General features: G+C 31.8%; 4 protein-coding genes across 5 annotated transcripts; 2 read left to right on the plus strand and 2 right to left on the minus strand.

Annotated features, from left to right (window-relative positions):
- Positions 1 to 2,449: 2,449 nt before the first annotated feature.
- Positions 2,450 to 5,864, minus strand: LOC125831741 (chalcone isomerase-like protein 2). Of its 2 annotated transcripts, none has more exons than XM_049510928.1 (5): positions 5,849 to 5,864; positions 4,717 to 4,796; positions 3,981 to 4,136; positions 2,827 to 3,053; positions 2,450 to 2,741 (listed from the first exon to the last, which is right to left on the minus strand). In XM_049510928.1, exons 1-5 carry the CDS (start codon positions 5,854 to 5,856, stop codon positions 2,580 to 2,582), a joined length of 633 nt encoding a protein of 210 aa, XP_049366885.1. In that variant the 5' UTR covers positions 5,857 to 5,864; the 3' UTR covers positions 2,450 to 2,579. The 2 variants fall into 2 exon arrangements, with proteins under 2 accessions (XP_049366885.1, XP_049366884.1); XM_049510927.1 differs by lacking the exon at positions 5,849 to 5,864 and adding an exon at positions 4,928 to 5,011 and having other exon boundaries at positions 4,717 to 4,803.
- A 2,092-nt stretch (positions 5,865 to 7,956) lies between these two features.
- On the plus strand, positions 7,957 to 8,639 carry LOC125831742 (uncharacterized). The gene has a single exon (XM_049510929.1). It carries the CDS (start codon positions 8,016 to 8,018, stop codon positions 8,628 to 8,630), a length of 615 nt encoding a protein of 204 aa, XP_049366886.1. The 5' UTR covers positions 7,957 to 8,015; the 3' UTR covers positions 8,631 to 8,639.
- A 581-nt stretch (positions 8,640 to 9,220) lies between these two features.
- Positions 9,221 to 17,705, minus strand: LOC125831738 (U-box domain-containing protein 62). The gene is made up of 8 exons (XM_049510922.1): positions 17,047 to 17,705; positions 16,721 to 16,967; positions 15,179 to 15,260; positions 14,148 to 14,205; positions 11,947 to 12,035; positions 11,674 to 11,769; positions 11,519 to 11,589; positions 9,221 to 9,616 (listed from the first exon to the last, which is right to left on the minus strand). The coding sequence occupies exons 1-8, from the start codon at positions 17,564 to 17,566 to the stop codon at positions 9,493 to 9,495; spliced, it is 1,287 nt and encodes a 428-aa protein (XP_049366879.1). The 5' UTR covers positions 17,567 to 17,705; the 3' UTR covers positions 9,221 to 9,492.
- Positions 17,706 to 21,298: 3,593 nt separating this feature from the next.
- Positions 21,299 to 24,258, plus strand: LOC125831743 (uncharacterized). The gene is made up of 4 exons (XM_049510930.1): positions 21,299 to 21,719; positions 21,959 to 22,130; positions 23,238 to 23,362; positions 23,504 to 24,258. The coding sequence occupies exons 1-4, from the start codon at positions 21,600 to 21,602 to the stop codon at positions 23,903 to 23,905; spliced, it is 819 nt and encodes a 272-aa protein (XP_049366887.1). The 5' UTR covers positions 21,299 to 21,599; the 3' UTR covers positions 23,906 to 24,258.
- Positions 24,259 to 24,443: the final 185 nt, after the last annotated feature.

Raw genomic sequence — 24,443 nt, forward strand, 5'->3', positions numbered from 1 at the left:
TATAAGATCCTAAAAGCACATGCATTTCTCAAATATTTAATGGACGTTTCGATATAAAAATTGTGAAATTTAAAAATATATATATATTTTTAAGTTGAAAATAATATTTAAGAATCAAAATTATATTTGAACATAATTATATCAATACAAATTTAAAGTGTATTTGAATTTTTATTAGTGATTTAAAATAAAAATTAGTGAAAATAGTATTTTGTAGTTTTTCAAATTTTAAAAAATTATAATAATTATATATTGGAAAAAATTCCAGAATAAGGTGAAAATTATTCATGGCAATTTCATATATTATATTCCTTTTGTATAAATAATAATTTCTCTGTTTCATTTGATAAAATTATGCTAGTTAGGTAGGAAGGAATCAGATCCAATAATACTGCTAATCATATGACTCATATCTAACTTTTATTAATTAATTAGAAAAAAAAAATACCAATTAATTATCCACTAATCATGATTATATGTTTAAATTAAACATTGTATTTTTTTTTAAGAGTATCTATTTTAGGTTTTAGAGAACATGGCGTTCCTCTCGAGTTCAAAGAGCAGGTAGTGTAAATATTTTTAATTGGTTACCCATAGTGCCGAAAGTCTGTTCGGGTTCATTCATGTCCAAATAAATAAAAAGATTTAAATATAAGAGTTGAGTGGATATACGACATGAGGAGAGGGTAAGAGTAGAAGAAAAAAATTCCTTTCGACTAAAACAATAATGACGGCAATTGTTTGAATTGTTTTGATTTTGAAATATATATATATATATATATATATATATATAGGATAATTGAAAATAAATTCACTTTCAGTAACTAGAGGCAAGTCAGAGGCCGAGGGAACGTTCCCAACTTCTTGATCAACTGGAAATTATGTTGACAAGTTCTACGAGCTGTTGGAATTCAATAGAATCTTTATAAAGTTAATCATTACGAGTATTAGTACTCATTCGGTTGACTTCTTAAGTTTGAAAATTATGCTAACCAGTTCTATGAATGATTGGAATTCAATAGAATCTTTATAAAGTTAATCATTACGAGTATTATTACTCATTCGAGTGAATGGTCTAATCTATTCATAGACATTTTTACTATATTAATATACTATTTAAGTATTAACTTAAATTCAAAAACTTTATCGTGTTAATTACACTGCAAAATATTATTTTCTCCTGACATATATAATTTCAACTTTGTCGTTTTTACCTAAAGAAACTGAGATTTATGTGCAAAAAACTTGTCAAAGTTTTTTTTCTTTAATTAATTTTAGATACTATGCATCTTTCAAATGTTCTGTACACATGCAAGATCTTTATTTTTGATATCATATTAATTATTAATTTTAGTTGGCATATATGATCATATATACATATCTCTCAAGTATCCCTCACACATGGTATATAATTATTTTGTATAAGATCACATAATTAAAATATATTTATGATTTATCAATGCTTCGTGTGTGTGCCCATAATACCTAATAATGTGATTTGTTTGGCTTCACAAATCTTATGTCAAGATTTATGATTGTGAAATTATGCCACATGTCCTATCAAACAATTCTTTAAGAAATGTCCTAATTGCAACTTAAAATGGACAAATTTAGTAGGCGTTTAGGCATGCGATTTGAAATTAAGATAAAAATAATATTTAGAGAAGTGATTTGAGATGATAATTTCAAATACTAAATCCTTCAAAAAGTAGGATTTGAAATTTCAAATTGTGATTTCAATTTTTTTTAAATGTAAAATTTGATTTATAAGTTTATATTTAGTAAAAGAAGACTCAACATTTAAATTAGGTGGAAAAAAAATGAAAAAAAAAGGCACATGCATGGGGTGAAGAGGTTGTATGTACCATTTAAAAAGATTATATTAAAGTACAACTAGTTAAAACTATTGTTACAATCTTTTATAAAGTGATGTGCATTTGAAAATTTGTAATCGCAAATCGTTTATTTATAAAAGGAACATGGAGATATGAGACTAATCAATGCAGCATCTTAGAATATTCCAGTATCTTGTTTATGAACCATGGTTTACTCATTTGATAAGATAAGTATTAGAATTGAGAAAATTCTGATAGTTTTCGCAACTTGTAGGATTTTATGTTTTTTAGAAAAAATACAACTGAAGAAATTCAAATTGCATGTTCAAACAAAATTTCAAATTCAAATCACCGATTTCAAAACAACAACATACCGAGTAAAATCTCACAAAGTGAAGTTTGGAGAGGATAGAATATACGCGAATATTACCACTACCTCATGAAGATAGAGAAGTTGTTTCCAAAAACTGTATTCAAAACATGATTTGAAATCATGTCTAAACTAGCCCTAAGAATACCAAGTTATTACCAAAACACACACACACCCTTGGCTTAAACTATTTCTAGAGACTAAAAAGGAAATTAAACATGAAAAAAAAATGTTGGAAACAAGCTAAAATGAACTTCTAATTTATTAATTTCAAACACAAATCTTGAAACAAAAGGTCTCCATAGGCCAAATACAATAGCCAACATGGCCAAAACAACAAAGATCAATACAAACAACACAACACATGATGTCTTTTATTTAGACAATTCAACACAAATGTTGTTAGCCAAAGAAGAAATAGTTGTAGGTGACACTCCCCTAGTTCCACCTAAGTACCATTTCTTCATCATCTCTACAACATTTGCATTTTCAACTTCAATTTTCAAGTCTTCCTTACCTTCTATCGTGCACGATATCTGTTCAAAACATCGTAACCAAACATCAGAAAATGACTCGATCATAACTTCAAAATCTTTTGAGAAAAGAAGTGTTAGTACCTACCTTTGCACTCCCAGAGGTAGCTGGGAAATAATATGTTATTACTGAATCTTTCTTGAAATACTTAGACTGGAAAAATTCAACGATTTTTTCGAGTGCTTCTTCCTCATCTTCTTCATATTTATCGACTTCTGCTAAGCGATCGCGTATGGCACTCTCTAGCTGCACACCATACTGTGAACCTTTGATCTCTTTAATCACTACTACTCTCAAGAACTTGTCAACTGGAGCTGCAAATGTATAACATTGAAGGTAGATGAATAGTCTATTTTCTTAAGAAAAAACTGAAGTATCACGTTTGTCTGAGTTTTCTATCAGAACTATCAGTTGTTCACTTTTTCAACATGAAACATCACCATCGTTCAGGTATGAAAAGAAAACAACTGATAGTTGAAGTATGTTTTGATAAATAGTTAGTGATAGTTCATGTATGAAAAGTGTACATTTTATAGTGTTAGGGTTTTGCCTTGATTTTCTTACCTTATTTGAAGTTTATTTTTTCCTAAAAGTAAAGTCAAAGTATTACCATAAATGTTTTAACTTTTTCTGAAAGAAAAATATAATATTCTTTCATATTTGGTTTATTTTTTCCTTTTAGGAAAAGGTTTTGGAGTAGCTAGTCTTTTTCTAGTAAGAAAAGGTTTTAGGACTCTATAAATATAGGTTTATTTCTTCTAACACAAAAATAATAAGAACATCCACAATGTAGTCAATAAAGAGTTTAGTTTATGGGGAGATTTTCCCTCAACAGTTTTAGTATTTTCTTTTTATTAGTTTTTCATATGTAGGCCGATTGGTCATACCATATTAATAATATTATGTTTTAGTATAACTTTATTTGTCATCTGATTTATCTACTATATGATTTGCAATTGTAAGCTTCCGCATGACGCCCTATTCACCTTCATAACCCAACATATAGTTCAGATAGAAAGCTGGCAAAAACGTGTTTTGGACTATTATCTACATTTGAAGTAAACAACTTTATAGAAACAAGAATGCCTAATCATCTATGTTGTTCAGACTCTTCAAAAGTATTGATGATTCATGTCAGATCCTTTGAAAGTAATGCATATTTAGAAGATCTGACATGAATATGACAATATTTTTGGAAAGTCAGAGCGGTGTAGGTAGTCATTAGTGAAGATTTTAGTTACCATTAACAATAGCCTCAAAGAATTCATCATTTTCAGTTAGTTCTTCCCCTGTTTTTCCCTTCCATTGTTGCAAATGAGTCACAATTTCTGGATCCAAGTAAACTCCAATTGCTGTGAATTTAATTTGGAGAAAATGTATCTCTATGTCTGTTATTCCTGGAAAAAAAAAACAATTTGGAGTTAAACATTTTGTTATTGTCAGCATCTATAAATTAAATCCGAATTGACTTTTCAAAAATTTAATATGTTGAAAATTTAGTAATATTTACATAAGGATAGATCCTCTAGATAACTTTGGGTTTTATAGGATCATCTTCAACTAACCACCACAAAGGGAAAAAAAAAAATTAAAAAAATTATATGATATTTTAATCATTCATCAACTAGGATAAAATTCAGACTTTGGCTAAACTTTTATATTTATTTTAAGAAATTTGCTTAATATTTATGAATTATCATCCAATATAGCGAATACATGTATATTTGAACGTGAACCAACTATTATCGTAATTCGTATAGTAACTTGAAACTATCGAAAAAATCATAAACTTCTAATTTTAAATCTGTCGAATAATATTTCCAATATTTAATAAATTGTTTTTATTAGATTCAAAACACATAAAGTTAAAATTCTAAATACGTCTCTATACACCGATATTTATTTTACTATAACCCAGCATATAGATATGAAGAGATAAAAATCAAGAAGAAGTGGTAAAAAAAAATTTCTTTTTACCATGGCCCATCAAAGGTAAAGGCTTATTATTCACCATGAATTGAGAAGGAAAAGGAATTTCATCCACCATCACTTCATTCTTTACCACTACACAAAAAAAACATTTAGGATAAGAAATTAATCAAGAATCTCTTTTTACATTTAACAAATAAGCAATTAAAATAAATACAAAAGCAATAAAATAAAAATTCAAGAAAAAAAATTAGCTTACTCTTGAACTTGATTGAGAAAACTTAGAGAGTTTGAAAGTGGACTTAAAAAAAATGATTGAAAGTAAGTTTGTTTCTTGTTTAAGTTTATGTGGAATATATATAAATTTATATTATATATAAATAAATTTATATTATATATATAAATGAAAATAAAATTAATTGTAGAATTTTTAGCTACCACTCAATCTACCTTCCAGCAATTGGGAGCTGTTAGGTATGAGTAGACTTCTTTAAAAAAGGTAGGCTTGACACGAGTATTTGGAAAGTAAGGTGTCAATTTTGTAAAAAAAATACGTCGTTTTGTCGGTGGGATAAAAATAATAAATATGAACATGATATACAAACGGCTTAGAATTTAAGCACGAGATTTTTTAATTAAAAATAAAAAAAAGTACTTATCATTCTATCACACCGAATCTATTTTTTTTCTTTTCTATCATTTAGACATAAACGCATTATCTATATGCCTAATCTAATTAATAAGGCAGATATACTCTACATACTAGACATTAATCATAGGTTATCAACGTGGGTTGTGGTGTAGTGATAAAACAATTTCATTCTTATCTAGAGATCTCAAATTCAACTCTGATTATGAAGAAAATTTTGTTAGGAACTCTTGAATGGGCCTACATGCGCAATCCGGATTTAACTGAAGCTTCAATGCATTCTCCAAGTGGAAAATAACAAAAAAAACCATATATTCAATACCAAGTACTAAATTCAAGTTCATTTGAGGCTCAAACAGAATCAATTAAAAGTATTTTTTTTTCTATTGATATTAACTTAGACATGATGCTTTCTCCTTTCGCCTATAAACCATATATGTTTGACTTTGTTAATTTCAAGATGACTCTTTTTTAAAAAAAAAAAAAAATCATTGTTGTCATTGTCGGTATTGTTATATGTTATGCCATGATTTTACCATCTTGAACTTTATTTAGTTATATGTTCAAAACTGAAAAATTGAATTATTCATATCAATTAATCTGAAATCAAACTTTGAAAAATGATCTAATCTGAACGTTTTTTAATAAAATTCAAATTATATTTTGCGAAATTCTAAAATCAAGATATAAAATCAATAATTTTAAAATTCGATATGTGCACACCCCTACTAGTAATATATGTATTTATTACTCCATTACTTAGCTCAAAGAGAAAGAGAACAAACTTTACTATTCGTCTGTTATTGCATAACCACCACGCCTTTTACCAACTAAATTTAAGCCATGTTGTCTCATTGAACACCTTTTACATTATTTTATTTATTATATTATATACTATATAAGTACTTTAAAAATATTTACTAACCAGTCAAATAGTCAAACATTTCATCAAATTTTCACAAGAATTTGGTTGTAACTGACTGGAAATTGGCAAAATTATCCAATTAGAGAATTGAGCAATTTTCACATATAGCAAATATAAAAATTATATTTGTATGTTATAGTTATAGTTTGCATAATTGCGCTCCATAGCTAATTTTATGTTTGTTATGAAGCTTTTGATTTGTATAATTCGCTAGATACATCTCATTTTTTACAAATTGTTCAGTTTTGTATATATTCATTTATACATTGTAATTTATATAATAAGATCTGTATTTGTATAATTATAAGTGTATATGACGAAAATATATGTATTTGTATTTGTACATACACTTTTCTCTCGCTTTATACAAATACAAACGCATTTTATATATTTTATACCGAAATGTATAAAATAGCTAATTGTATACCGAAAAGGGCTAATTGTATACCGAATCAGATGGCAAAAAATGGGATATTTGTTGCGAATTACAAATAAAATAAACTATGGCTATAACATTTAATTTGAATTAATAGTTTGTTATTTCATACAATTTTCCCATAATTTTGGGCCTAGCTAGCATGTCTGTCCTAGTAACATGCTTGCTATTTTTACTTCTATAAGGTTAAAATTACACACTATCAAAGGATGTAGTACAGTGGATGAGGTTGTTCTACTCTTAATTAGAGGTTTTGAGTTCAAATCATGCATATAAAAAAATCATCGGTCTAAGTGTTACCCTACGAATAAGGCCCTACCCAATGCAAATCCGAATTGATCGTACACCAGATGAAAAAACAAAAAAAGAGAGAGTTAAAATACACATTTGTTATAACATTGATCATAGTGAAAGCAGAACTAGAACTTAAATTTATAGATTTTGATATTACTATTAAATAGAGAAATATGATTGGTCTTTAGTGTTACATGTCATACGTAAGACGTGTGCCTTTCCTCAAACTATCCACTCCATGCTCGTGCCACATTCTCAAATGTCACTGGTTAAAATATATCATCTCATTTAATTATACATATTAATCTCAATAAATCGTAAAATTTCAGTCATATTTCAATTAAAGTTGATACATATAACTAAAAGAGATCACGTTTAATAATGTTGACTTAACTAATTAATAGACAATTGAGATCACATTGATAATATTCAAAAAAATCGAACCAAAAGCATCTAATAATGAAAACAATTTATCATGTATTCAGATGCTCAATTTGAAACAAATCAAATCATAGTTCGAGTGTCTAAATGAAGAGTACTTATCTAGGTATTAAACCTAAATAATTCAATTAGATATATACATGAAAAACCATAGTCTCAACTCAAATTTTGTGATGTGTATCTTGGTCTTTGCCCTATCTGCTCTAGAGAAACTCTATCTCTTTCTTCAAGGCCTATCGTTTATAAACGTGTCATAATATCATTGGTGCCACACCTCAGCACCCCAAAAAATATGATTGGTCTCAAATGTTACATGTCATACATAAGACACGTGCCTTTTGTCCCTCAACCTATTCCATTCTTGTGCCACATTTCTCAATATTTCTATTCAAATTTCACTCCTCAATTCCCTCTAACAACCCAAAAAAAAAAAAAAAAAAAATCAAATCATTCCGGGGAATTAAATAATTCTTAATTTAATTCCCCGGTACGAGTAACGATTTTCCCCAAAAAAAAAAATGGCATCGTTACACATAAATCCGAGTGTGTCTCTAGGTACACTGAATAAAATTGGAACGATACAGAGAAGATCAACAGTATCCATGATACAAATGAAGCATGTTGGTGTTGTTTCTGCTTCATCTCTGTCTCTATCAAATTCGCGACCCTTAGACAGGGTCGCAAAAAATGATGATAGAAAAAAGGAAAAAATAATATTATCGAGAAATCTTGATGATTGGATGAATGCGTCTATGGTTGACATTGTTAAGAATTTGAAACAAGCACCATTACTTGTCCACATTTACGCGAATGAGGATGAGGATGATGATGATAGAGAACCGCGACGATCATCACCACTTTGGATCAAAACAGAGAGAGCTCTGTTTGAGAATTGGCCAATGATGAAAAATGAATGGGAAAGTGGAAAAACAAGAACCCCAGATGGATTGATTTTTGTTGAAGAACTTCGAGATGAAGAAAATAATGAAAATCACAATATATTACAAGAAGATGCAGATGAAGTGTTGACGAAATCTTGGGGTGTGATGGTACAGGGGAAAGGAATTGATCAAACTGGACCTGCTTGTTATTTATTGAAGACTAGCAGAGTTAGAGCTGGTAGAGGAATGGATTTATTTTGTACACATTTTTGTTTAGTAAGAGTTAAGAATTTTAGGGAAAGTGCTATGAAACAATTTAAAAGTTGTTGGTTGTGACAAAATTCATATTGTTATGGTTTTAATGTTTTTTATTTCTTTATCTCAGATTGATATTTACTGTCGCTTACTTTTCATTTGGTAAAGAAACTAGGTTGGCTTACCTATCGGTTGAGACATAGGTGCCATGATGACTTCTGATTTTGGGTCGTGACAATTTTACTTAATGTCAATTGCACTTATGTCTCAACAACAATAACAATTACGTCTCAACGAGTTAGGGTCCAAGATCTTATTTACATCTTTTTGTAATGGTGGTCCCACGGCCAAGTTGTAGACACCTTGACTATTCACGAGGTACCTATTACCTTCTGGTCTTTCATCAATACAAGAACCTAATAACTTTGTCCATCAAACATATGGGAAGAAATCATCTAGCCCTCGATTGGAATTTGAACCCTAATCTATGATATTTTCACGAACTTCATTGACCGATAGGCCAAACCTGTGTGTGCCTGGCTAGATGCACATGCACATGCACATTTGACATATCATATGCACAGAACCCAGCATTATGAGGTTCAGAAGGTAATGCAGATAAGATATTTTTATCTTTGTATGTCTGAATAGGTACCAGTCGATACAAAGTCCAGCAGAAATGAATCTGTATAATTCATTTATTTTAATCAAGTGTGGCTCTGTATAGTTCATATCTCGGGATCTCATCTCAATGCTGTAGTGCTACAAGACAACCTATACAATATACAACACCTAAGCCTGAGAATTACGTTGAACGGATACAAGATCTAGATTACAGCTGAAAAAACACAATGCTTGTTCTAGTTAGACTATATGTATCAAACATGGTGTATGTGCAATAAGTTAGGACGAGAGAGACAGAATCATTCTGCTGAATGGATCTCTACAGCCAATTGGCTGCCGTCTTACTTGATATTGGCTGGATTGATAAATTATCTGAAACCTTGGCTAGGGAGCGGTATTGCAACTTTACACTCTCAGCATTATCTAATGTCTTTACAACATACCTGCACAAGTTGTACATTCAAATAAAGAGTCATTACTTGGCTAGTTGAAGAATTTTATCAAATACTGCAAGATGGAAGAAGCAAATTACGGCATTATCTATATAGATGCAAATCGAGATATATTCCACAAAGAAAAAAGGAGAGAAGGAAAGAGTTGAATAAGCTATTCAGCAGTGTGCTCAACAGGCAAAACTCAGAAGCCTCTTGACAAGGTTCAATGGAGACAATGTGTTCAAAAATCTGAGTCAAAATTCGAAGGGTTTAGCAAAATACAACAAACTTGAGATTAACATTTCCAAACTTGAGCTGAAGAAATCTTTTTAATAAACTACTAACACAAGTAAGCATTTTCAAGGTAAGTGATTTTTGAGATGGATTTTCAAGGTCAGGGATATGAAATACAATAAAATATGTTAAGCATTGCATGTTTAACTTGTGTTAAAGTATTTTAAAATTCATAGAGCATACCACTTATCTGAGTAATGTGCATGAACTCAGAATCTTCATATGGATCAAATCTTTCCCCTAAACTGTACATGAGTCATGTACAGTCATCACGGAATTTTTACTTGGCTAAAGTCTCAACATTCCCCACAGAAAAGGCTATGCTCCAAAGTTTTCCGGTAGAGAAGGAGAAAATCTAGAATAGAGTTGTAAAATATTTTGAATATGATTCTTGTTTAATATAGACAAAGAATGACCACCTTTCACTATTACTTGGGTAGGGCAAAGAGACTTACTCTATACGACACTTCATTTTATGTTTTGGACTACGCAAGTTATTAAAGAGGACTGTATCCAAGTCTCAATATGATAGAGTAGGCGTGTGTTTCATGTGAAAGGGGAATCAAGACATTTATGTATAGAAAACAAATAAAAAACAAAAGAGGCTTACAGATAACACCAAATTTCAGGAGTTCTGCGCAATGTTTGGATAAAGGAAGTAAATGAAGTGTAAAGGATAGTAGGAACATTGGTTATCTTTTGCTCCTTCCGTTGGCAAAACTAGAAGGGACGTAAAGACATTACTTCCTCCTTTTCACCAATTATGAGGGTGAATACACCCCCTCTTTACTCTCTGCTTCCTGCCCACTTTAGATGATAAAGTATTCTCTCTCGTCTCCCTCAACTATCCAAACATGAGGAAATTACCTCTTCCTGCCTCTGTTACTTTCCCTCCCATAAAATTCTCCATTCATTCTCACGAATGTACTAGTTAAACTTTCTGTGGTGACCAGTGCTTCGCATAAATGTTTAATTCATACTCCCTCCATCCCAAAATAATTTATCTACAAGAGATTGAACTGTAAAATGCTTGAGTATATAATTATATGTAATCTGGCAGAGGAGTTAAGAATAATGGTATAAAATGTGAAAAGGTGGTCAAGTAATAGTTTATATTTAACGTGAAGGGCTGAAATGGGCAAAGTTTTGTATTTTGAGATGGATTTAAGTTATTTTGTGGCTGAGGGAGTGCTTGACACAGATAGACTCTCCAACTTCCCAAATGGATGTCTCTGCTAGATAAGTCTAGATTTCTTTTATAGACAAGAAATTCCTGATGTCCAGGTGCGCACGGTTCGAAACACAATGGATAACCGGCCCACCTCTCTGCCCTCCTTCACTTAAGTACTAGGCTTCTGTCCATGGAAAAGTTCAAAGTTGTGAATTGTGAATAACCCATACATCATGCGCTGCACTTTTTCCAGTGAACCGAAATAAGTCTAGATTTATCAAGATTTTAACCTTTTAGGCTTAACAGATATTTAGAATTCAGATGTTGAGAGCATAAGCACAAAGGATATTTTAGTGGACATTTTCAAAATCACTCTGAATTGCTTTAAAAAGTCAAAAAGATGTAATGAAATTCAAGAAGCAAATATTGCAAAGAAAGAGATGTACCATCCATTCAAGCACTGAGTTGTAACAACAGCCTCACGACCCACAAAACGCTCAGGTGTCCTTTTGTTGCCCTATTTAATTAATAATTTCAATTAGATACCCCATTCAAAACCAATTATGAAATGTAATTAAAATTCAGATATAACTGGAAGAACCTTTATTATAACCCTGTCTGTCACAGCGAATGGAAACTGAACTCCTCTTCCTCTTAGATGATCCGGAAGTGCTGAATCACCAAAGGTCCCTCTATCCTGCATAGAGATATGATACTAAGACCATAAATTTTAGAGTAAAGTCAATCTTTTGAGTACGAGAATAGATACTCCACACTTTTTCTTTTTCTTTTTAGTCTAAATTAAACAACGTTCAACATTCTTTCCACCTCATTTCAGGTAGTGATATAGTTTAGAAATATGGAAGTGGCAAACCTGATCATATCTCTCCTTTCTTCTTTTTAAAGAGCGATTAAGCTGTGACTCCTCTTCTCGGCGGAATGCTTGAATTGCAGATCGAAGAGCTACACATATATGGAAAGGCAAATAGAAATCATCAGAAAAAACTAAGATAAGTAGGACTGTATAAACTTACTCTTAGCCTCATTTAAAACCTTTAAAATGCAGAAAGGACCAATGAAGCACATAAAAATCAATCTATGTGCATCTAACCCACACATCAGACATTGTGCTCTTATAACTAGAACAAAGCCCTGAGGATCAGAGAAGAAATTTATCCAGTTGATTTAATGTTAATTTACTTTTTGACAAAGTAATGCAATGAGTTTGGAAGCCCTTCTCGCTCTTAACAAAGGGTAAAATTTGTAGCTACAGGTGAAAGAACATGGGGGTTGTTAATTAGATATCCTCAGTTTGCTATGAGAATTTAACCTTGCTGCTTCTAGTTTGGAAATCAACAGCGAAGAGTTTCCTTCATCTGAAGAAGTGAAAATGATAAAGATGACATAGAATGTACACTGGAGAAATGGTGGTTCAGAAATAGACAAAGCAGCTTAATGTGCGAAAGTAGTGCGAGAGTAAGCATGATAAAGGAGTAATTTCTCTTCTATACTATTGTTGAGAAAGAAGACTTGGTGCATATTCCAAAAGTGGAAACATGAGATGTTTCCATTCTTTTTTCTTCTTTTTTTGACAATGGTATGTGATGAGATGTTTTACACTCATAAGAACACCTAAGAAGCATGTGAAATAATCCACTGATTCTTAAGGACGTCTGAACGGCAAGTCAATTTATTGCAACTTGCAAGCTGCAATTGCTTGCTAGGATGAGATGTCTACAGAAGTGGGAAATAGAAGGCCAGAGGAATCAACATAGAATAATAGGCTAAAATAGGAAACCAGTCTAAATCACAGGAAGGTAAAAGTGTTGTCCTAAAGAGGGTCAGGAAATGAGTCCCTGCTCTGAACCTTCAAGCCGTGTACTCAACAGTGTCATGCAGTAGCAGATGATTTCCACAAACTAGGTCTCAAGAGACAGGCATGAAGGCTTGTGAGGATGCTTTGGGTTTCAAGGTACATAATGGTGCCAAAGGTTCCTGACATTGTTTGAACTTATGCAAAAGGTCAAGTCGTGTACATAGTTAGAGGGAGGAAAAAGTTATCGAGGCAATGAATAATTTTTACTAGTTTTGACAATAGTTCATTTATATGTACTGTGATCGGGACATGTTACATCATTATTCTTAGATAGGGCCAGTGTAAACCATGGTGATATTTCCTGGATAGTGAGTCCATGCCACCACCAGAGAAGTCTCCCCAAGTTTTAGGAGTTTAAGATGACAAGGTGCTACCACATAGGTTTTAACGATTCATTTATCTACTAAAACCCCTCGGTTATCTTTTGAAAATAGTCCATACATGTGCTTGTATCATAATTCTGTATTAGAGTTCGTCTTCCTGGAATCCTCAAGGATCCCTGGCACAAAGCTACAAGAATGAGTAGCTTTTCAGCACAAGAAATCATTATAACCTATTTAACTGGTAAGTAGTCATCTAATTAATGTTTTCCTGCAACACTTGCAACCCATAGAATGAAAATGAAATTAAGAGAACGGCAATATACAGGGGTGTTCATTGGTCAGCTCAGTTTGTTTTTTGTTTTTTTAAGAAAATTGAAACCGAAATATATTCAGTTTTGTTTGATTTTTTTGTCTTCGGTTCGGTTTTGGGTTGATTGGACTTGGACCTTCTCAAATTGAGCCACTAAAATAACATAATTTTGAAATAAAATAACTGCATAATTGAATTATTATATATAAGTATTCATAGAATTACAAGGTCTTACAAATAATATATATACATATATAAATTCAAATACTAATAAACAATTAAATTATTTTATACAATAATCATAAAGATTCAGTATTTCTATATGTTCGGTCATTTTTGGATAAAATGAACTGAATTACTGAATTACCAAAAAGAAAAGACCAAAACTTTTTGTTTGATTCGGTATTTTGGTTTTAATTGAATTATGAAACCCCAAAGCAACATCTCTTATACAGCAGCAGACATTTGAAAATGTACAGGCTTTCACTGGACAGCATTATCAAGTATTAGGAGAATCAGAGGAAATGGTATACTCAAGCTACCAAAAGTACAGAATGTATACTTACATAAATTAGGCGACATAGAGTCTTCGGACACCGCTTGTGAACAGATATAGCAAACTTTCTGAAAATACATCATAAAGGCTAATAAGACACTTACTTTAGAACTATAGTCCAGAGGTACACAGACTAAAGTCACTGCAAATTTATTTTATCTTTCGAAGACCTAGTTGCCAACTTAAATGGGAGAAGAAAATAATGCAAACTTTTGGTCTCGTGCATTTATGTGAAAGTACACATTCATTAAATATCAAGTATGTCATAACTATACTTACTAAGGTAAAAAGATAAACACTTAGACTTCATTATGCAGAAACATTAAATGACAGTGCAAACGGAGGATTACTGTAACTATTTAATTTGACAGGAGAAATGGAAGATTTGATAGATTAAGCATGCAATATTAGGGTAACTGTACCTACTAAGGTAAAAAGATAAACACTTAGACTTCATTAAATAACTGTACCTACTAAGGTAAAAAGATAAACACTTAAGACTTCATTATGCAGAAACATTAAATGACAGTGCAAACAGAGGATTACTGTAACTATTTTTATTTGACAGGAGAAACGGAAGATTTGATAGATTAAGCATGCAATATTAGGGTACAGCTTTTGCAGGTGGTATGGTTTCAGAACAGTAGGTCCTATCCATGTCAAATCTAAAATTAAACGCACTTGCATTTGATTTTGATATTTGCATCTCTACAACAAATGAGAATATTAACATTTTTTTGGTTATCGCTATGTAATCAAATGCAATGCAGTTCCCTTAAACTGAAAGCAGAGAGTAGCTTTTCCAAAGAAGCTTGCTTAAATCAAAGAGCATAATAACCACAGCCAGAACCCGAACCCGAATTCAGGAACATATTCTCATATTATGCCAATGAAGTAGTCGGTCTCTCAATCTCATACATCTTGAAACAGAATTTGTTGATTAGGCAGGCTTTGAATAGCAAAATACTCAAAGGAAAGAGCTAACAAGAAGTTTAGATGCATCAACAAAAGTTGGTAACAAATGGCTTCCAGAGGACATACCATTCTAATTACGTGCTGCACCCCACCACTACCAAAGGAATGTCCACAAGGCAATATCATCGCATCATCCATAAGCTCTCCCCTAAAAATGGTAGCATGATGTCAAGTGTGCCGCAAGCAACAAGATGGCTAAATTAATACATGAATCAACAACGGGAAATAAATTGAAAGAGACTACAAGAGAACATGATAATAAGTTGAGATGAATAAAATAATGCATGAGTCAACACCAGCAAATAATGTATAGAAAGAAACTACACAAGCAAATAATCATAATAACATTCTGACCTCTACTATAAGCCTTACACTTGGTATCTCAGATTAGATATTTTTTAAAAATTTTAAAAAATAATGCAGCCATTAGAAGAATGAAGAAATAAAAGCATACATCAGCCGCTTTCCAAGAAGCGCACATATTTTTGACCAATGGTCATTTGGAAGATTCGTTTAATGAAAACTTGTAGAAACTAACAACATACTTCCTTTGTTCTATTGTATGCAACACATTTTCCTTTTTAGTAAGCTCCGAAAATATCAATACCTTTCAATAGTTAGAAGATTTAACTTTAAACTTTCTATTTTACCTAATGTCATGACTTTATAGCCACAGAAATGCCATAGCTTGTTTAAGACCTCAAGTCCCAAATATCTTTGTTTCTTAAACTCCATGCTCAGTCATACAGGTTTGCATAAAATAAAACGAGGGAGTAATGTCAAATCTATTTGTCAGTTTCGTCTTTTTTTAATAAAGATTTGTATCCTGGTCAGCATGTGCCCACTCCTGACTCCACTATTCAACCGGTACCTACAACCTCCCACCAACACATGAATAAGGTAACATTGACTTAAACAGATGGAAAGAAATCACCTAGTGTTTTTTTTTCTTTATTACGATTTGAACCCTGGTCTCCGAGGTTTGGACTCACTTCATTGACCGCTAGACCACACCTTTTAGTCCAGTTTCTATTTTCTTTTTCTTTTTTTGTGGATTGGCATAATGCCAACCATCCCAAATTCAGGAAAAAACTTATAAGAGTAATCTAGGTAAAATTCGCAAAGTCATTTCATCCCATAAATGCCCTTTTCTTTTCTCCCTTGTTCCTAGAACTAGAAAAGAAGTGGCATAGCACACCACAGTATAACTCAGAATCTAGAGCAAGTGTAGAGAAATCACCTATACTCTTCTATTCTAATGCAAGATCATGCTTGCTAACCCAAAACAACATGATGTCATACATGATTTGCTTATAATTGCTTCCACATTACTGCAGCTTGATACATTCACCTAAAAGGAACCTCTATCATATAAACTGCTATTTTGCACAATTACCCAGTTTGTCACTTCACCTTGCAATTTTCTTTGTTCCAGCAGTCAAAACTAGAACCTCAGGGAAAGCAAACAACTTTCAGTAATAACTTAGTCTTTTAAGACAGACTAGGGGCTAAACACAATCTATGCATTACTTACAATCTAACATGTCAAGCAGCTAAACCAGAAGAACAAGCGAACAAACAAAACATATTATAAAACAAGGAACTTACGTAATTGGATCAGAAAGAATAGTTCTCAAAGACTCTCCTGATTCATTTGAAAAATGAGCTTCCTTTCTTCCACTAAATCCACACCCATTCTCAAACCCCATTTCCTTCTGCCCTGCATTTGACCCTTCCGGTCCCTGCAAATACTGATTATAATACATATCCCCATCAACACTAGCAATTGTCACAGCATTTCTCACATCGAGACCACCTTCATTTCCCGACGGCCCAACATTCCCTTCCTTCACACCTTATTCAACAAATCAATCAATCAAAAACAATATCTCAATTCCAAAACAAGAAAAACAATAAAATCGTCAAAAACTTACCAAATGTAGAAACACTTTTCGTTTTATCACTGCCAACTACTTTACTACTACTATTACTATTAACTTTATCACTACTATTATTCTGATGATGATTACTATTTTCAACTGTAACAATCCCCTCCACTTCATTCTCATCATCATTATCTTCATCATCCTCATCCTCATCCATATCGTCATCCTCCGATCCATCACCATCACCATCGCCATCGCCATGGCTCTTCCTATTCCAATCACCATCACCACGGTCGTCACCGAACATTTGACGGCGAAAATCAGCAGCTTGTGGTTGATGTTGATTAAGAAAGTAATGATGTTGATGATTATCATACTTGTCTATGAATCCGGTAAGCTCCCTTGTAGTTTTTGGACCTGGATCACCTGTAACAGACCCGACCCGACCCGGAGGTTGTGGTGGTGGTGGTGCGCCGCAGCTGAAACTGCTTTCATGAAAAACTAGCTGTGGATTGAGCCCATTTTCCACCCTTCGAGCTGAAACAAGTCCCATTTCTTCAGAAGCCATGGGCGATGCTGAATGAAGAAAAAAAACCCTAAAAACTGAACCAGAGAGACGCTAATTTCTGAAAATTTGAAGAATTGAATTGAAGAAAAACATCATTTTTGGTGATTGAAGGAACAAAATGAAATTTGTTTTTTTAGGGAAAAATGGTTAAGGGTTAGGGGTTTTAGGAAGATGGTTAAAACGACGTCGTATTTAAGTAGTTAATGTAGTAATAGAAATAGAAAGTTGGTAACGTTGTCTCCGCACACGACAATGATTGGAACAATATTTTTTGCCACGTGTAAGATAAAAGTTACCTGGTGACAACGTGGATTGTGGTAGAATGATTGAGATTTTCGACTCGAGTTTGAACTTCTGAGAATGAATAAAAATTTATGATTGTGGTGCTCGAGCCAGTTTATATGCACCTCAACTAATTCTACGGGATGTCTGTCAACTCCCACCAGCAACATATACTAGGTAACTTTGTACACCAAGGTTAGGACATATGAAAAAATCACCTAGTGTTTTTATTTTTGCTAAGTTTTGAATCTAGGAACTCAGGGTTTTCAATCACTTCATTGATCACTACGCCACGGACGGATTTCTCGCCCAATAAAAAAGAGTTACCAACTAGATTTGGCAGCTAACATTTAAAGGAATAAGGTGGGCTATGCTAAACAAATAAAATATTTTTTATCGATTTTTGGTCTTTAACGGTAGGGATGTACATTCGGTTTTTCGATTTGGATTTGTACTATTCGATTAAGGTTTTTCAGTTTTTGGTTTTGAAAAAGTGTAACTCAATTCAAACCAAAATAAATCTAGTTTGATTTGATTTTTCTCTTTTCAGTTTGATTTTTTTTCGGTTCGGTTATTCGATTATGTCAATAATTAGAAACATAATCAAAGTTATATGTGCAATTTGAAAATAAAAATAATATATATATAATTGAATCTCTTAAATATACTTTCTAATATAAATCACAAGTAAAACGTAAAACACAATACTTAAAAGTATATATCAATTCTAGATGCCCAAACATAAAAAATAAACTAAATCATAATGAAAGACAATAACTAAAAAAGACAAAAACAGTTAACTCCAACTTAATTAATTATATATATATACTATTCAAATTTTTTGGTTTTTCGATTTTCATTTTTCTAAATCCAAAATCAAACCAAACAAAGTAAATTATTAATCCAAAAGCAAACCAAAAAAATCAATTCAAAATAGAATTCGATTTGATTTGATGTGTTGGTTTAATCCAAATGGCGCACACCCCTACTTAACGGTTCGATTTTTAATTTAGCCGATAAGAAAATGCTCATATGATTTCTCCAATATTTTGGTGCGACAAGACATAATGTAACTTTCATAATGCTCGTAAAATAGAAACATTAGTAACTAACATGAAAAGATCTATACAAGAGCTACATAAATAAAAGAACTAAGACAATAATATGAATTGAAGGGCAAAAAACCTATACAATTACGTATTCAGACATTAATTTATTTACTTACTATTTCGAAAAAGAATTTTTTAAACTTTTAAAGGAGTATTTTCAGAAAAGCGTCCTCAAATTTCATTTTCATTAACACTAACTTTTTTGTGATTTATAAATATTACAATTGTCTTTTTTGTTTTTGTTTTTTTGAACTTTTTTTTTACATGTTCATCATTAATGCAAAAAAAATTATAAGTAATTTGACTTGTTTGATCTTACAAATATGATTTTTTTTTTTGCTCCAATAAAAAGTATCTAAAGATAAAATACTTCTAAATTAAGCAATTCATATAACAATATATTTATTATTATTCGTTGCATAATAAGTATCTATATTACAATTATTATTCACTGCATTAAGAAAATAACTATTTTAAATTGACAATAAAAACTTATTTTGACCACAAATTCTGACAATTAATTAATGGCAAAATTTGCCTTGTCACACAAAACCATAACAACAAATCCTAACAAATTATCAGAATTGACTATGAAATTTTAATCAATATAAATTATGGTGTAAAACATTTCACCAATACGTTTTTATTTCAAATTTGATACATAATTCTAATATCAATCCCATCAATTTTCAATGGTTAAATCCAACTTAAACCTTCAAAAATTAACAAAAAGATCCAATAATAATATTCTTTTAACTTTTCCAGTCAAATCAATTAAAAATATTAAGATTTAAGAATATATAATATGAATTCAATGAAATAATACGTAAAAATTATAATCATAAATAAGCAATGAGAAGAAAAGAAATTTAGGGGTGAATCTAAATTTGTTAAATTTTTGTCAACCAGACCATTCGTAAATTTGAAAAATAGTTATAGCAAATTATATTTTGATAAATTTAGACCTAGGTAAATTTGACTATTAGTTGTAAACAAACTAATTTTGACAAATTTTGATGTGGTAAATTTGACTATTAGTTGTACAAAAGTAAATTTGACAAATTTTAGACCTTTTGGCAAAGTTAGGTAAATTTGAACAATCTTTGGTTTAAATAGGTAGAAGCTAAACTCTAAGAATTTTTATTTTTTTTGTCTTAATTAATGTGACACATTTTTCTTTTTTATTAAAGAAAATGTTATCTTTCTATACTTGGTAACAACTTTAACTCAAAAATTTTATTTAATAAAATAATTTATAGCCATAGAAATATCTAAAATAATCACGTAAATTAGGATAGAGATAATTAAAGCTAACTTCAAAAGAAAGGCAGAGACGTGAGATCTTTGTTGTCCTATTTGGGGTTTGATATTTCTCTTTCGAACCAAAATTATCAAAATCATGTGTAACAATTAGGGCTACTTATCGGACAGATTGGATGGATAATTATGCTTAAATATTGACTTATTGGATATCTACTTTTAAATGTGCTGACCAACTAATTATAAGATATTTGTTTGTCTGATATGAATTAACGATTATGAGATAACTATCGGACAGTGTATCAACTAAATATAAAAGAGTTTTTCCATACTTAATGTATCTCACGACCAAAGTAAATTTAAACTAAACTTCTCCATTTCATTTTGCTTATATGAAAACGGTCTCTTTTGTCATTCAATCACAAATTGTTGTTATATTATTCTCTTTCTTTAATTAAAATCACAACAAAAATAGTCACATCATTACTTCAGCTAACTTATGTCTTTTTCTCCATAAAATATTTCATGAGATCTCTTACCAAATAAGAACAGACCAAAATCTTTATGCTACACTAATATTAATTCTTAATAGATTAACCGTTTATTCGATAAGAAAATTAAACAATATATCTTTTCATCGATAAATCGTTAATTATAAATTTTTGATTTGTTCATCAGCCGTAAATCTAATAACATAACACCAATAGTCCACATTTATTAGTTACGAATCAACTTTGTATAAGTTGAAAATTTATTCTCTATATATAAGATTAGTTTCTTTTTTATGCATATATAATAAAGACATAATACATAAATATATCATTTAATTTGATTTAAAATAAAAACATTCATTAGTATTTTGTGTCCTACAAAAATTATATATCACTTTATATTTTAACCCGTTATAAAAATTCTATCTCCGCTACTAACTGAAGTAGTGAAGAAGAGAGGAAAAGCTCATATGGTGATGGCGTAGGAGAAGAGGCATGATGTGCGTGAAAAGTCAGGGAAGACTTTCCATATGAAATGAGTGTGTGACGTTGAAATCCATGGAAAAGTCACGCTTTTTTTTTACTATGTAAAGTACTTGACGAGTGAAATGTGAGAGAAGAAGAAGAAGACGACGACTAATAGATTTATCTACATATACAAAAATCTTCAATAAACCCTTAATTTTGATTTTTGTTCTTACTCTCTGAAGAATAATTTTGATTGGGTTTGAAGAATTTTGTATCTTCAGTCGTTGTAGTTGACGGGGTCATCTTCTTTGCACTCTTTTTCTCCGTCAACCCTTTTCTGGGTTTTGTCTCTTTCTCTTTAAATCATCGAAAGTTGGTATCTTTTTTGGTATTTTTGGATACCCAAATCAAAAGGGTTTGTTTATGAATTCTGGGGTTTTTGAGTACAATATGGTGTTTTGGAGATTGGTTGTGTTGATTTCAGTTTGTTTGGAGCAATCTAATGCAAACTCTGTACACCCTTTTCAGCGTTTAGATAATCAGGTCTGGGATCTTCACACAAATAGTCAGGCAGATTTCATAGATTTTTACGCTGATTATACACAGATTATACATGGATTATACATATGTTATATATTCGCAGGCTATTTTTAGTTTAATCAGTTAGTTGGGTGGAGGGTTATAGGTTGATTTTTTCTTGATATTGTAATATTGCCTATGTTTTTGTTATGTGCTCTTTCTTTGTTGATTGTTGGGATTTTAAAGAATGTATTTTTATTCAGGTAGCCCCATCACCAAGGTCTGGTGCTGCTGTTAAAGGGAATTTTGGTACTAATCAAGTCCCTGCAGGTCAGCCAACAGCGGCTTTTGGTAGTGCTACCTGTGCCGGTGTGTCTAATAAGTGTCAGGATGATCATATTGGTATGACCGCCTGCTTTTTTCCTACCGGGAAAGGTGATTCTCCGTTTCTTTTATTACTAGATAGAGTGGTTCCTTGTGGTTGTGTAATTTGAGTTTGGTGGTAGTCTTTGCTGAGTATAAACAAGGTGGTGCATTGATTGACAGTTAGATTGCTACACTGATTGTATGTTTAGTGACATTTGGTGCTAGAATTAGAACTTAGCACTTCGTTATGGCGTTTATTCTCACTTTTCCTTAATCTTTGATGGATGAATTATTAGGATCTGTGTTAATATGAACAAAATATTGTAAATTCTCTGTCAAGTTCATGTCAATATGGGCTCGATAAGCATATTTAAAACTGAATAGCAAGGTGGGATTCTAAGGAGCAGCTTGGATGTTTGATGGGGTTGCAGTTAGCTTTGAGTTCCAACTTATTTTGGATGAATTTGACTACTTAGATCTTTCAAATATTTGTATTATTATGTCATTTTGGAATTTGGATGCCTTTTGATAGTCCAAGCTAATCGTGGACGCCCTTGAAAAGCAAGCTATTATTGGCACTTTGCTGGTCCTTCTTGTCAAAGACTGGCACTTAGGGCCAAATTTGCTGCCTTTACAAACTCTTAAAGAATCTAATCTGTTTTCTTGATCCAAAACCTTCTTGGATTTATCCAAATTTCAAGCTTTGGATCTTGTGTCCTCTTATTCAGAAGTTGCTATTACTCTTTTTGTCATCTGTCCTTCCTTCTGTTCTTCTCTTTTTCTTTTCGGATTTCCTTTTTCTAAATTCCTGATAGCCACTGAAAGTGAGTCCTTGCTTAGAAAATATACATGTGAAGATTCTGATGTCTTCATCTGTTAAATGTAGCTGTGTAGGAAAAATTTGAAATGGATCTGGTTCTTCTCTCAGTGACATCAAGTGAAACTTTTGTTTATTATTTGCTGTCATTTTAATTGCAACAAGGGCCGCGTTGGATTATCTTGACATTTCTGTTAGTACTGCTTTTTTACCAATGTTGCCTTTCCATCAGCTGACAAACATTCATATATTTTGTTGTGTCTTTCATTTATATCAGACCATGTCATATTTAAGATTACTTTCTTGGTACAACGTCTGGAATTTGGCTAGACCATAAAGCTTACGTCTTTTTCTTGTAGGACATGAGGAACCATTTCTCCTCGTCCTGAACAATGGTGACAATTCTTTGACGCTGAAGATCAATGTTTCATCTGCAAACAAAACTTGTGAGGATATTCAGATACCAAAACATGATTTCAAGCAGGTAGAGTTCTCTTCATTTCTGAATGGCTGGCTTTAGCCTGGAACAAATTCTAAGATTACAAAATGACAAGGTGAAAGCATTAAATCAAACCTAATGTGCTGCTTCTGAGTCATTGTTTTCGATTTCCCATTTTGTTATCAGATTAATATCTCGTCTAAAATTGGAGGGAGTTCATCAATTATGCTAGATGCTGGAACTGGGAAATGTACGATTAACATAGGACGTTCATTATGGCAAGGCTACTTTAACATGCCATCTTATACCATGTATGTGACCCCAACTAATGGGGCGTACTTGCTAGGTATGACAGCTCTTCTTATAGTTGGAATAGTTATCTGCTGCAAGTTGAGAAAACAAGATCGACATGTTGATGGTATCGCATATCAGGAACTTGAAATGGGACAACCCGAACCTCACTCTTCCATGAAGTTGGAAATTTCCTCTGAAGGGTGGAACGAGAGTTGGGATGATGACTGGGATGACGAGAAGGCAGTGAAATCACCGGAAGGAAACACCATAAACATAAAAGTAGCAAATGGTTGATCATAGTCATAAGAGTTAACACAAAGACCAAGATAACAAGTACATCACGGAATTAGTTGAGGTGCGTGCAAGCTGGTCCACACTTGAAAAAAGAAGACTGAGATTTTGTCCATTTTGTTGAAGATGTTCATAGGAGAAAAATGAAAGTTGAGAATGCACTAGATACATATGATATAGGAATAGGAGATTTCTATATAATTATAATTATATACAATTTTAGGCATTTTGAATTGTGGCCTGAGGACTCAAGTTATATAAAGAATTGGTTAACTTTTAACCTTTTCATATCCATGTAAAAACCATTTTCCTCCTCTCTTTTTTTTTCATATTTTTTATTATGTCTGTAGTTTTTCATCTTTCTTTTGCCTCTTGTTTTGCTTAAAATATTACTATATACTGCCTTTTGGAATTGGATGTTTAATGCAAAATGATTAGTTAGGTGATTAGTGATTTCTTCTTGTTTAATCTTGTCTTAAGACCAACATCTTCACTTCGATTCCTTTTGATTACGCCCTTTGTTTCAATTTATTTGTCTTAC

Source organism: Solanum verrucosum, unplaced genomic scaffold, assembly GCF_900185275.1.
Source record: "Solanum verrucosum unplaced genomic scaffold, falcon-dt-bn FXZP01000049.1, whole genome shotgun sequence".
Classification (NCBI taxonomy): Eukaryota; Viridiplantae; Streptophyta; class Magnoliopsida; order Solanales; family Solanaceae; genus Solanum; species Solanum verrucosum.

What these genes read in the sequence shown, in the direction of transcription:
- LOC125831741 (XM_049510928.1), bottom strand. An exon ending in CTTTGAGGCTATTGTTAATG is followed by an intron (nt 3,054 to 3,980) that starts GTAACTAAAATC and finishes ATACATTTGCAG; the next exon opens with CTCCAGTTGACAAGTTCTTG. An exon ending in CTACCTCTGGGAGTGCAAAG is followed by an intron (nt 2,742 to 2,826) that starts GTAGGTACTAAC and finishes TGTTTTGAACAG; the next exon opens with ATATCGTGCACGATAGAAGG.
- LOC125831742 (XM_049510929.1), top strand. Translation starts at nt 8,016, where the DNA reads ATGATACAAATGAAGCATGTTGGTGTTGTTTCTGCTTCATCTCTGTCT.
- LOC125831738 (XM_049510922.1), bottom strand. Translation starts at nt 17,566, where the DNA reads ATGGCTTCTGAAGAAATGGGACTTGTTTCAGCTCGAAGGGTGGAAAAT. An exon ending in TGCAGCACGTAATTAGAATG is followed by an intron (nt 14,206 to 15,178) that starts GTATGTCCTCTG and finishes ATGTATTTTCAG; the next exon opens with AAAGTTTGCTATATCTGTTC. An exon ending in CAGACAGGGTTATAATAAAG is followed by an intron (nt 11,590 to 11,673) that starts GTTCTTCCAGTT and finishes TTAATTAAATAG; the next exon opens with GGCAACAAAAGGACACCTGA.
- LOC125831743 (XM_049510930.1), top strand. Translation starts at nt 21,600, where the DNA reads ATGAATTCTGGGGTTTTTGAGTACAATATGGTGTTTTGGAGATTGGTT. An exon ending in TTCAGCGTTTAGATAATCAG is followed by an intron (nt 21,720 to 21,958) that starts GTCTGGGATCTT and finishes ATTTTTATTCAG; the next exon opens with GTAGCCCCATCACCAAGGTC. An exon ending in CTTTTTTCCTACCGGGAAAG is followed by an intron (nt 22,131 to 23,237) that starts GTGATTCTCCGT and finishes TTTTTCTTGTAG; the next exon opens with GACATGAGGAACCATTTCTC.